This window comes from Heterodontus francisci, chromosome 3 (genome assembly GCF_036365525.1).
Source record: "Heterodontus francisci isolate sHetFra1 chromosome 3, sHetFra1.hap1, whole genome shotgun sequence".
NCBI lineage: Eukaryota > Metazoa > Chordata > Chondrichthyes > Heterodontiformes > Heterodontidae > Heterodontus > Heterodontus francisci.
This window is the reverse complement of record NC_090373.1, coordinates 9,081,763-9,094,344: the sequence shown is the minus strand read 5'-3', so window position 1 is coordinate 9,094,344 and position 12,582 is coordinate 9,081,763. Positions and strand designations below refer to the sequence as shown.

At 42.0% G+C, this 12,582-nt stretch overlaps 1 protein-coding gene across 1 annotated transcript in view; it reads left to right on the top strand.

Annotated features, from left to right (window-relative positions):
* LOC137352060 (galactosylgalactosylxylosylprotein 3-beta-glucuronosyltransferase 2-like) overlaps positions 1–11,922 on the top strand; it is a 171,761-nt gene extending 159,839 nt beyond the window's left edge. The window contains exons 3-4 of the mRNA XM_068017092.1: positions 8,909–9,057; positions 11,580–11,922. Of these exons, the coding sequence (XP_067873193.1) occupies positions 8,909–9,057; positions 11,580–11,666 (236 nt within the window). The 3' untranslated portion in view covers positions 11,667–11,922. The remainder of the gene's footprint in view (positions 1–8,908; positions 9,058–11,579) is intronic.
* The last annotated feature ends 660 nt before the right edge of the window (positions 11,923–12,582 follow it).

Below are 12,582 nucleotides of genomic sequence, written 5' to 3'. Positions count from 1 at the left end.
GTTTCCATGAAAATGAATTTGCCTAATCACAAAGGCACAATTCCATAAACCAGCATAATCTGTGCTTTTTGTTTTCCTTTCCCTAAAAAGTATTCCATGATGCATTTAAGAGTGGTAACTGTAGTATAAGGTATTGAAAGGGTTGATGTCTGTGACGGTGTGAGTAACACCTCCCACTGTGATGATGTAAGAGATCACATGAGAGACTTGAGCAGAAGAAGCAACATGGCACCAGAGGAGTCAGTAAAGCTGTATATAGTTCTTTAGTATGTAAATTTTATTTGTTCGTGGGATGTGGGCATCACTGGCTAGGCCAGCATTTGTTGCATAGAAACATAGAAATTAATTGCCTTGAGAAGGTGGTGGTGAGCTGCCTTCTTGAACCGCTGCAGTCCATGTGGGGTAGGTAGACCCACAGTGCTGTTAGGAAGGGAGTTCCAGGATTTTGACCCAGGGACAGTGAAGGAACGGCGATATAGTTCCAAGTCAGGATGGTGTGTGACTTGGAGGAGAACTTGCAGGTGGTGGTGTTCCCATGCATCTGCTGCCCTTGTCGCGGGTTTGGAAGGTGCTGTCTAAGGAGCCTTGGTGAGTTGCTGCAGTGCATCTTGTAGATGGTACACACTGCTGCCACTGTGCATCGGTGGTGGAGGGAGTGAATGTTTGTAGATGGGGTGCCAATCAAGTGGGCTGCTTTGTCCTGGATGGTGTCGAGCTTCTTGAGTGTTGTCGGAGCTGCACTCATCCAGGCAAGTGGAGAGTATTCCATCATACTCTTGACTTATGCCTTATAGATGGTGGACAGGCTTTAGGGAGACAGCAGGTGAGTTACTTGCCGCAGAATTCCCAGCCTCTGACCTGCTCTTGTAGCCACAACATTTATGTAACTGGTTCAGTTCAGTTTTTTGTCAATAGTAATCCCCATGATGTTGATTGTGGGGGATTCAGTGATGGTAATGCCATTGACCATCAAGAGGAGATGATTAGATTCTCTCTTATTTGAGATAGCCATTGCCTGGCACTTGTATGACGCAAATGTTACTTGCCACTTATCAGCCCAAGCCTAGATGTTGTCCAGGTCTTGCTGCATTTCTACACGGACTGCTTCAGTGTCTGAGGAGTCGTGAATAGTGCTGATTGTGCAATGTCAGCGAACATCCCCACTTCTGAACTTATGATGGAGGGAAGGTCATCGATGAAGTAGCTGAAGATGGTTGGGCCGAGGAGACTACCCTGAGGAAGTCCTGCAGTGATGTCCTGGGATTGAGGTAATTGATCTCCAACAACCACAACCATCTTCCTTTGTGCTAGGTATGACTCCAACCAGTGGAGAATTTTCCCCCTGATTCCCATTGACTCCAGTTTTGCTAGGGCTCCTTGCTGCCATACTCAGTCAAATGCTGCCTTGATGTCAAGGGCAGTCATTCTCACTCTCATCATGTAATAAACTAGTTATTGCTAAAACTTACAGAAGACTCAGTAATCTCTCCTAGCTGGACTAACCAAACATACAACATGGTGAATAATGGTGACTTTTGCCAAATAGCGCCCAGAAAATTTTGGAAAAAAAGGATGAAAAGTCAGACCTGAGGAAAATGGCACAAAAGCTCCAAAACAGCGAAACCGCAGAACTCAAGAAGAGGCTGTGAGGAGCTCCGAAGCTGCTCTGTGGATGAAGAAGAGGCACGGAGAGACAAGGAGCCGGCTTGCAAAGGCATTCAGGCTGCACCGCAGAGGTGTGGTGGTCTGTGAAAAAAATATCCTAGTCCAGCAAGTCAGAGAACCAAGCAATGGTCGGGGATAGGAACATAGAAAAATAGGAGCAGGAGTAGGCCATTCGGCCCTTCGAGCCTGCTCCACCATTCAATTTGATCATGGCTGATCATGCAAACTCAGTAACCTGTTCCCGCTTTCTCCCCGTATCCCTTGATCCCATTTGCCGTAAAAACTATATCTAACTGGTGAGCAACACTAAAAAAGGTAGAAAATTGTATTTAATGGCGCACTGGGCAGGCAGCACCGCCAAAACCAAATCCCTAGCAAAGGCAGATCCTAAGTCGGCACCATTAGACGTGACAGAAAAGAGAAGAAGCAGCTGCAAATACTTGGTACTCCAGGGCAAGGGAGTGAAGAGGTTATTCAAATAATGCTAAGTTCCTAATCTAGCAGAGAGATTTCTCAGGGAAAGACAGTGACGGCACCGGGGGGGGTCAGAGCAAGGCTAAAGCACGGGTAAACTTCCAATACTGGAAAGACAATTTAAAACAATAAAATAAACCAGCCAGGAAGTTTCGAAAAGTTATGGATCTTAAATTTACACTACCAGAGAGGTTTGAACACATGAAAGGACCAAATCAAACTCAAAACTGGTCACTTTGGAGAAAAAGATTTTTGAGGTACAGAATTGTTTCAAAATCAGACAGCAAGTCTTAAGCAGAACAATTCAGCATGTTACTTTATTCTCTTGGAGAATGTTATTGCAAGACAAGGCATTAATAAGACATCAGATAAATTTAAAGAAGTTTTAAAAGCCTTTAATAATTATCTCGATCTGAGGGGTAACAAGATTCTAGAAAGGGTAAATTCAACAGAAGGGTGTAGAAACCAGGTGAACTGATAGATGCTTTTATTAATAACCTTTACAGGCTGGTGGAAGATTACAAATATATTGAGGCTGCATTGTAGTCGATATTGCTGATGAATCCCTTTCAGAATTATTGCAGTCTAAGGAAGACCTCACCCTAGACAAAGCAATACAGCTGGTGAGATAAGCAGAGGTCAATAACCAGAACAGAGCAATCCTGAGAGGAATGGTTCAGGAAACCTCCAGTGACCATACAGTCCCTTAAGCACAGGACTGTAAAAGAAGCACCAGAAAAGAAGATACACTGGGGAGGGAAAGTGCAAGATGCCATGAAACCCTGCCAGCGCTGTGGTGCCAAAAAGGACCCACAGGCGCAAACAGTGTCCTGCAAATAAAGCAGAATACGTCCACTGCAAGAAAGTTGGCCATTTTGGGAAGATGCGCCAAAGTAAAACCCATACTTTCACAGGTTCTAAAGGAAAAGTTTTCATGCAGAGAGCTATTCATGAAGTTGAACAATCTTCATCAGTAGAGAAATCAGAAACTTCCTTGGTGAGATCAATGACCCTAATCATGCATTCTGAACTGCAGATATAGATGTCAATGGATATAGCACCAACTTTAAACTAGACACTGGAGCAAGAGTAACAATTTTATCAGACAACGAACTGTGGGTATCAATGCAATGCCTGCAATCAACAGAAATTCAGTTTCTGGGTCCAGGAGGGATTGAATTGAAAGTCAAGGGAAAGCTACAGGCAACACTCCAGTACAAAGGAAAGCAGATATTGGAAACACTGTATGTCTTACAGAATCAAGAACTTTCTCTTTTAAGTCAAAGAGCTTGTATAGACCTTCATCTTATCAGGAAAGTGCAAGAAGTTCGGCAGCAAAAATCCAGTAGTCACTTCCAAAAAGACTTTCTGAAATTGTTTACTGGTCCAGAAAGACTAAAGACAGAATATAGTATTACTTTGCAAAAAAAGATGCTAAACCTGTATGTCTTTTCACGCCTAGAAAGATATCACACCCAGTAATGAAGCAAGTCCAACTTCAGCTAGAAGAGATGCCCAGGATAGGAGTCATTGCTCCTGTCACTAAACCTACAGAGTGGTGCTCTGGAATGGTTCCAGTTCCTGAACCGAATGGTACTCTTTGCATTTGTGTCGACTTAACTCAACTAAACAAGGCTATGGCAAGAGAAATCCATCAATATCCTCAGTAGACGAAAGTTTGGAAAAATTATGCAAAAGTATCATTTTCACAAAGCTGGACATGAATAGCAGCTTTTGGCAAGTCCCATTGGACGAGAAGTCAAGATTACTGATGATCTTCATCACTCCGTTCAGTAGGTTTTATTTTAATTGTTTACCATTCGGTATAACATCTGCATCAGAAATATTCCAAAGGACTACGTTGAATATTCTACAGGGCCTTAAAGAAGTAATGTGCCACATAGACGACATCTTAGTCCATGGCGAATCCGTCAAAGAACATGACCTGAGAGTTAGAGCGGTTTTGATTCATCTACAACAGGGTTGTCCGACATACGGCCCGTGGGCCAGGATCCAGCCCGCCAAAGATTTCCATCCAGCCCGTGGATGAATTTCAGAGATGCAAAATTTCCCATTGACTTCTTCGTCCAGAACGGCTTTTTAAAAATATTGCAAGCGTCAGTTTCACAGCTGACAGGTGCTGCATGAAAGCAGTAACAGCAGTTTCCCAACTTCTGACAGATTCAGGGTTTTCCAACATTTTTTAAAGTTCAGAATGGACGTCCAAAGTTCAGAAACCGCTGCTCCCACTCCCAGCACCTGTCAGCAGTGAAACTGACAGCGCGAGTTTTTTTTGACAAACTGACCAACCACAAAGCTGCTGTGCAGAGCTCTCCCATACCCTGTAACTGTCAGAAAGAGACAGAGAGAGAGAGAGGGGGCACAGAGAGAGCGAGAGAGTGGGACACAGAGAGAAAGAGGGGGACACAGAGAACGAGGATGATACAGGTGGAAGGAACAACACAGAGGGGGGGGGAACACAGAGAGAGAGAGAGAGAGAGAGAGAGTTCACTCTCAATAGATGGACACTTCGCATCACGATAAGTGTGTGGACAAACATTGACTTCTTGTGCAAGCAAAAAAAATGCCAGGTATCTCACTAAATCAGTGTCCAACATAGTGATGAGAAAGTAAGTCAATAAATTAATCTTCTCATTGAAGGCTTCTTCACAAAACTGCACATTTGTTGTTGTTTTGATTAATAGTAAGATAAATTTTTAATGCCTTTATCTTTCCGAAATTGTCCCACTGCTCCCCCGCACCCCCCCCCCCCCCCCAAGAAAGACAGAAATTGTAATGTGACCCTCACACGACAAGGTTGGACAATGCTGCTCTACAAGAAGGCAGCCTGACACTTAATGACAAGTGTGAATTCTTGAAAATGTTTATTAATTTCCGAGGGCACATTGTTAGTAGCAAGGGCATAATGGCAGACCTGCAAAAGACAAGAGCCATTAGTGAATTCCCATTTCCTACTTCTGTCCAAGATCTTCAATGATTCTTTGGAATGGTTAATCAGTTGTCAAAATTTCAGCCCAATCTAGTGCAAGTTGCTTAACCCTTAAGACAACTATTAAGGAAAGTTCAAGCATGGTGTTGGAATGTACATCAGAAGCAGGCATTTCAAACAATCAAGGAAATGCTGATTTTGCCAGATATCTTAGTGCATTATAACCCTTCACTACTGACCACAATTACAGCAGATGCTTTATCTATAGGGTTGGGGCAGTCCTTTTTCAAGAACAGCCAGATGGATGTCGCAGGCCGGTTTGTTATGTGTCTCGAGCATTGTTTGAGACGGAGACAAGGTAGTCCCTCATATAGAAAGAAACTCTCGCAGTCACAGGAGCTTGTGAAAAGCTTTTAGATTGTATCATCGGCCTAAAGGTCATCATAGAGACAAACGACAAACCCCTAGTTTCCTTACTTGATGAAAAGGAACTTGCAAGAATGCCTCCAAGAATCCAGAGATTCCATTTGAGAAATAAGATTCACGTAGGAAACAGTGTATGTACAGGGCAAACTGCATACAGCAGATGTATTATCCAAAGCTACTGTTAACCATCCTACACAACAGGATGTTAACTTTATTAATAAGATTGTGCCATATTCTCAGTTCACTGCATCACAATGGCAGGAAAAATCAAAAAAGCTCTAAAAAACACATCATGCTCAGATGCAAGATGAGGAATACATCCGTATCTGCCAATATTGCACACAAGGTTGGTCACAGCAGTGGGACGGTGATGAAAATCTTCTTTGAAAACAGAAAGTATTTTACTATTGTGGATGATTTGCTGGTATATGACGAGAGGCTGGTGATTCCTGTCTCACTCCGGACAGACATCTTGGAAAAAATACACCAGGCCAAGATGGGTATCACAAAATGTAGAACAGGGGCTCAGTCATCTGTGTGGTGGCCAGGAATATCGAGAGGTATAGAAGATATGATTTCTAATTACAGGTATGCGCAGTGCACAGACCAGACCAGAGGAACCCCTTATCCTGACCCAATTTCCAACCAGACCTTAGGAATGTCTGGGGATGAATCTATTCATGTTTACTGGGAAATGTTACTTGATTGTTACTGATTATTTTTCCAGGTGGATGTAAGTCAAACATTTGTACACAACGACTACCGAGACAGTCATTCGAGCTTTCATGGTGATCTTTGCAACACATGGTAAACCTGACCAGGTTGTTTCCAACACTGGTCCGCAATTTGCAAACGACTACTTCACGCACTTTGCAGAAAACTGTGTATTTGTATATCTTACAAATTCTCCAAGATATCCTCAATCTAATGGTGAAGCTGAAAGAGAAATCAGAACTAGCAAAGCACTGTTAAAGAAGAATGAAGATTTCCAAACAGCACTCCTAAACTACAGATCTACTCTATTACTGTATGGATTAGCACCATCAGAACTGTTGATGGGAAGGAAGCTCAAAACAAAACTTTGCATCCTACCCAGAAATTACTTCCAGGATTATCAGAGAGTTCAAGACAGAGAAAAGTTTTATCGAGAACAACAATCTTATTACTATAACGGGAGATATCGTACCAGGAACCTAGCCAAGTTGATGGAAGGAGAAAAGGTATGGGTATGTGACCAAGGAAGAGTAGGAGTAATTGTCCAGAGAGATGATAATCACAGACTGACAGAATTGTTAGAGCGCAGAAGGTGGCCATTCGGCTCATCGTGTCTGCACCAGCTCTCCGAGTGAGCAATCACTTAGTGCCATTCCCCCGCCTTCTCCCAATAACCCTGTACATTCTTTCTTTTCAGGTAACTATCTAATTCCCTTTTGAATGCCTCCATTGAAACTGCCTCCACTACACTCTCTAGCAGTGTATTCCAGAGCCTAACCACTCGCTGTGTGAAAAAGTTCTTCCTCATGTCGCCATTGCTTCTTTTTGTCAATTACTTTAAATCTGTGCCCTCTCATTCTTGATCCTTTCACCACTGGGAACTATTTCCCCCTATCTACTCTGTCCACACCCGTCATGATTTTGAATAACTCTATCAAATCTCCTTTCAGCTTTCTCTGCTCCAAAGAAAACCGTCCCAACTCTCCAATCTATCTTTGTAGATGAAGTTCCTCATCCATGGAACCATTCTTGTGAATCTTTTCTGTGCTCTCTCCAATACCTTCACATCTTTCCTTAAATGTGGTGTCCAATACTGGACGCAATACTCCAGCTGAGGCCGAACTAGTATCTTATACCTGTTCAACATATCCTACTTTCTCTTGTACTCTATGCCCCTATTAATAAAGCCCAGGATATTGTATGCTTTATTGACCACTCTCTTAACCTGTCCTGCCACCTTCAACTGAGATCTCAGTTAATACATACTTCTGAAGGTACTTTTAGAAGAAACAAGAGAAATGTTATTTCTATTCATCAAAGACATCAATCAGTCATACATTTGAATGAAACAGGTGTTGAACCTGAAATTCAGGAAGCACCCGATACTACAAACCTCAATGAAGGTTGTCCAAGTTAAACAAGAGTTCAGAGAAAGACTACTGATCTTCCGAGTCTGACAACAACATGATCAGGGAGAGTTGTGAAAGCTCCTGACAGATAGAATCTCTGATGTCAGATACTTGGGGGAGATGTTGTATAAGGGTTTGAAAGGTTAATGTCTGAGACAGTGTGAGTAACATCTCCCATTGTGATGATGTAAGAGATCACATGAGAGAGAGACTTAAGGAGAAACAGCAGCATGGCATCAGAGCAGTCAGTCATACTTATGTGAAGCTGTATATAGTTTCATATGTAATAAACTAGTTATTGTTAATACTTACCAAAGCCTCAGTAATCTCTCCTAGCTAGACTAACCAAACATAAAACAGTAACCTGGCCCAGTTTTATTAATAAAGCTAAAAAAAATAAGCATTTCTAATAAGGATGTCCTTACCTGTGAGTGATCTGCTTTAAAATCACTGAAAGGACTGAGAATGTCTAAACTGAACTGTCTAATAGTTCCATCGGTGTACAGGTCAGTTTCTTAGTAACTACTTTGATATGAAAATACTTTTTAAAAGTGCCGACTGGTGCCTGTGTCCTCTGAAGATGAGTGCAATTTGAAGACCCTTCTAGGTCCTGTTCAATCAGCTGAATCTCAGTTTCGACCCAGGGACGTGACCAGTTTTGTGAGCATGGCCTGATTTGAGTGGATTGAATCTTGACCCACCATAAAAGATCAAGGAAAATACAAATGTCATTGGCTTGGGGCATAACTTAAGTTTAAAATTCCCCAATCTTTAGCACTGCTTTGGTTAATTGTGTCGATATAACTAGCGTAAATAAATAAATGGAAATAAAAACAGAAAATGCTGGAAATACTCAGCAGGTCAGGCAGTATCTGTGGAGAGAGAAACAGAGTTAACATTCCAGGTTGATGAAATCCTGATGTTCTGATAAAAGGTCATCGACCAGAAATGATAACTCTGTTTCTCTCTCTACAGATACCACCAGACTTGCTGAGTATTTCCAGCATTTTCTGTTTTTATTTCAGATTTCCAGCGTCCATAACATTTTGCTTTTGTAACCAAGTGGAAACTTGACCCTTGTCTTTTAGACAACATATACAAAAGATTACTGAAAAACAGTTGCTTGTTGATCAGCTGCAGCGTAAATGGTGAATTTTCTTACAAGCATGGGAGGTAAAAGGTATTACAGAACCACTTCTTCAGGGCAGGATTTCGAGAGAATGTGAACACATCACAATACACCAAAGAGACTCATTTTGTTTTCAAATAGGATTTGCTGTGAATCTGAAAGTTATTCTATCAAATCCCCAAGCTGTCTTCAAGCGGGCTGGATCACAGCCAGGCATGCAGGAATCAGACTTTCTGAAACAAATTACAACCATGCAAGAGCTTGAACCAAAAGCTACTAACTGCACCAAGGTATGACCCGGCTTGTAATGTCAGCTTAATATAGTCAACCCCCACTCATGGGCCCTTTGCTGCCTCCAATGACAAGAATGGCATTGAGGTTGTGCTGTAAAGGTTTCTTACTGTTGGAAGGCCCTTGAATTGCTGTGACTTGGGGGGTGATGATGGTGTGGGGGGTGGGGGGGAAGGGGTGGTGGGTGGGGGCAGTGGTGAACAGGAAAAGACATTTATGAAGTGCCTCTAATAAAAAATGCTGTTTTCAGTACAGGTAGACATTTTCCACCAGTAATCTATGTTGTTGAATGGAGCTGTGTGCTGTCCATCAGTCTATGCATATATATTCAAGTATTTTTGCCATAATTGGCCTGTCTGTATATTCTCCTGATATTGAGGTTTGACACACCCAAACATATTGTCTAAAAGTCCCAAACACAACTTTGTGCCTGCACATGTGCAATTCTTCAGGTGCAGGTGTTGCTTCAGTCACACTGATGACTTGCGAGTAACTGCCAGTACATGAATCTTTGCCACAATTTAAAGTTGCTGCTGAATCTAGCCCATGGTAATGAAGGGGAAGTTTCCACAGCTAGGGAATCAGTTCCTTTAAGACAGAAGCATAGCCACATGCAAAAACTGGGCAAAGAGGTGTCAGGGATTTGAAGTAGGCAGCAAAGAACTAACCCACGCCAGCAAGAAGGGGTATGGTTTGGAAATAGTTCCATAGTCTAAAAGTATCTGTAAGCACCAAGCAGACTGCAATGGGTTTTAGACGGAAAATTATAGAAACATATGAATTAGGTGCAGGAGTAGGCCACTCGGCCCTTTGAGCCTATTCCTCCATTCAATAGATTCATGGCTGAACTGATTACTCTAAATTTCCACCGACCCCCGATAACCTTCCACCCCCTTGCTTATCAAGAATCTATCTACCTCTGCCTTAAAAATATTCAAAGACTCTGCTTCCAGCTCCTTTTGAGGAAAAGAATTCCAAAGACTCACATCACTGAGAAAAAATTTCTCCTCATCTCTGTCTTAAATGGCTACCCCTTATTTTTAAACAGTGACCCCTAGTTCTAGATTCTCCCACAAGGGGAAACATCCTTTCCACATCCATCCTGTCAAGACCCCTCAGGATCTTGTATGTTTCAATCAAGTCGCCTCTTACTCTTCTAAATTCCAGCAGATACAAGCCTAGCCTGCCCAATCGTCCCTCGCGAAACAGCCCGCCCAGTCCAGGTATTAGTCTAGTTATGTAGGATTATGTTACAGGATCTGGATGGACTGAATCCCAAGAAACTTCCTAATACATTTACCTAAAACTGGCATTTCCATCATCCCTAATAGATCTCAAAATGAAGGGATCATTGTGAATTAATTTGACTAATAGTGTGATAAAGTTTTCCTGAACTGGAAAGATGAGAGTCAGATTTCCCCTGAAAGAATTGCTTTACTGAGGAGTGATATCATCTTCCACCCTTTCAAAATGAGGTTGTGAATATTTATATGCCATTAATAATGCAGGATTCCAAAGTAATAAGAGCTAGGTCACCCCAAATTATACCGTAACTAAGACAATGATATGGGAGGGGAGCTACTTAGTGCAGCAAAAATGTATATCCTGCATTTATATAGTGCCTTTTCATGACCGCCCCAGACATCTCAAAGCACTTCTAATAGGTGTAGTCACTGTTGTAATATAGGAAATGTAACAGTTAATTTGTGCACAGAAAGTTTCGACAAACATTGCAATAATGACCAGATAACCCAATATTGATTGAAGAATAAATAATGGCCAGGACATTGTGGATAACTCCCCTGCTCTTTTTCAAAATAACGCCACGGGATCTTTTATGTCCACCTGAGAGGGCAGAAGGGGGCCTCGCTTTATGTCTCACCCAAAAGATGGCACCTCTGCCAGTGCAGCACTCCCTCAATACTGCAGTGGAGTGTCAGTCCAAGAGCAGGACTTGAACCCAAAACCTTCTAACTCAGAAGTGAGAGTGCACTACCAACTGAGCCATGGCTGACACACAAAGATAGATTTATAAATGAAACAATTAGTTTTCTCACAAAATAAATTGCTAGGCCAACATCATGTGGATTCATTGGGATTGTTGTTCTTGGAGCACAGAGGGTGAAGGGAATATTTAATGGAGATATTCAAAATTTGATGTGTTTTGATCATTGCTCCCTAACTATTCTGTTTCCAGTGGCAGGAGCGTCAGTAAACCAGCAAACGGATTCAAGGTAAGTGGCAGAAAATCCAGGGGGAAAATTAGATTTTTAACAAAAGATGATCTGGAAGACACAGCCTGGAAGAATGATGGATGCAGATTCAATAATAACTTTCAAAAGGGACTTGAATAAATAACTGAAAAGGAGAAATTTGCAGGGCTATGGGGAAAGAGCAGGGGAGTTGGATAGCTCTTTCAAAGAGCTGGCACAGGCACGAAGGGCTGAATGGCCTCTTCCTGTGCAGCATGGTTCAATTTATTTATTTAAAAACAAATTCTTTCTTTTTTTTTATATTTTAGGTGCTTGTTTGGCACACACGGACCGAGAAGCCAAACCTTGTGGCTGAGCCTGAACATAACCTGGACATAATTCACATTGAAATCTAGAAATAACTGGTCTGAGTATATCGAGGGTATATGGAGCACAGGGAGCCCAGCATTTGCCCTGGAGAAGCTGCACATGAACAGTCTACACAAATCTGTGACAGCAGCAGGAAGAGGAATCTATTTACTTGGGACATTCTTCAAGGCAAAACAGTTCACAGCAGCTTCATTCTCAAAAAAAGGTTTACAGATATTTCATACGTTTCCATGGTTATGAAAATGACTGTTTTGTTTAAAAAAATTAAAAAGGAATTTATAGTTAAGCTAAATAAATGTGTTTAATGAAGAGGACAGTGAGGGTCGATTGGCAACAGTGTTGCTGTTTGTCACCTAGCGCAGGCTAGGCTTAGAGCAGAAGCCATGGCAACAGGGGCAGAAATTAACAAGCAATCCTTTGATTGGACAAGCCCAGTAGCAACAGAACATCTGGGGGTTGGGGGGGGGGGGGGGGCAGAAAACTGAGAGGTTTTCTGGATGTGAGGCAGTGTGTTTTACCTTCTGGAGGAAGAGACCAGATTCTTGCTGACTGTTTTTTCAAAAAGTCAAGTGCTGCTAAATTGTCAAAAAGGGACAGAAAAAGGAGCACTTTCCAAGAAAGAACAGAAGACTACAACCCAGCTCGTTTTCTTGCAATTCCCTAAATGACTTGGTGAAGTTCAATGTGTCAATTTGTCTTGCTTCTTGTATTTCAAGAAGGCCTGCTAAATTACTTTTCAACGCCACCTGAAGAGAGATTCCAATGATCCTGTCTGTGTGTGCTCGGAGGTTGGACTGTGTGTCAGTTTGTTAGTGTGTTTCCTCTGCTATTTTTTCAGTGGTGGTCAAGTGATCTGCCAGAGTGGCTTTTTTTGTCTGCAATAGAGCTCTGATTTAAAAATCCTTTTGTACTTTTTTTGGTTAATTAGAATATATATATATA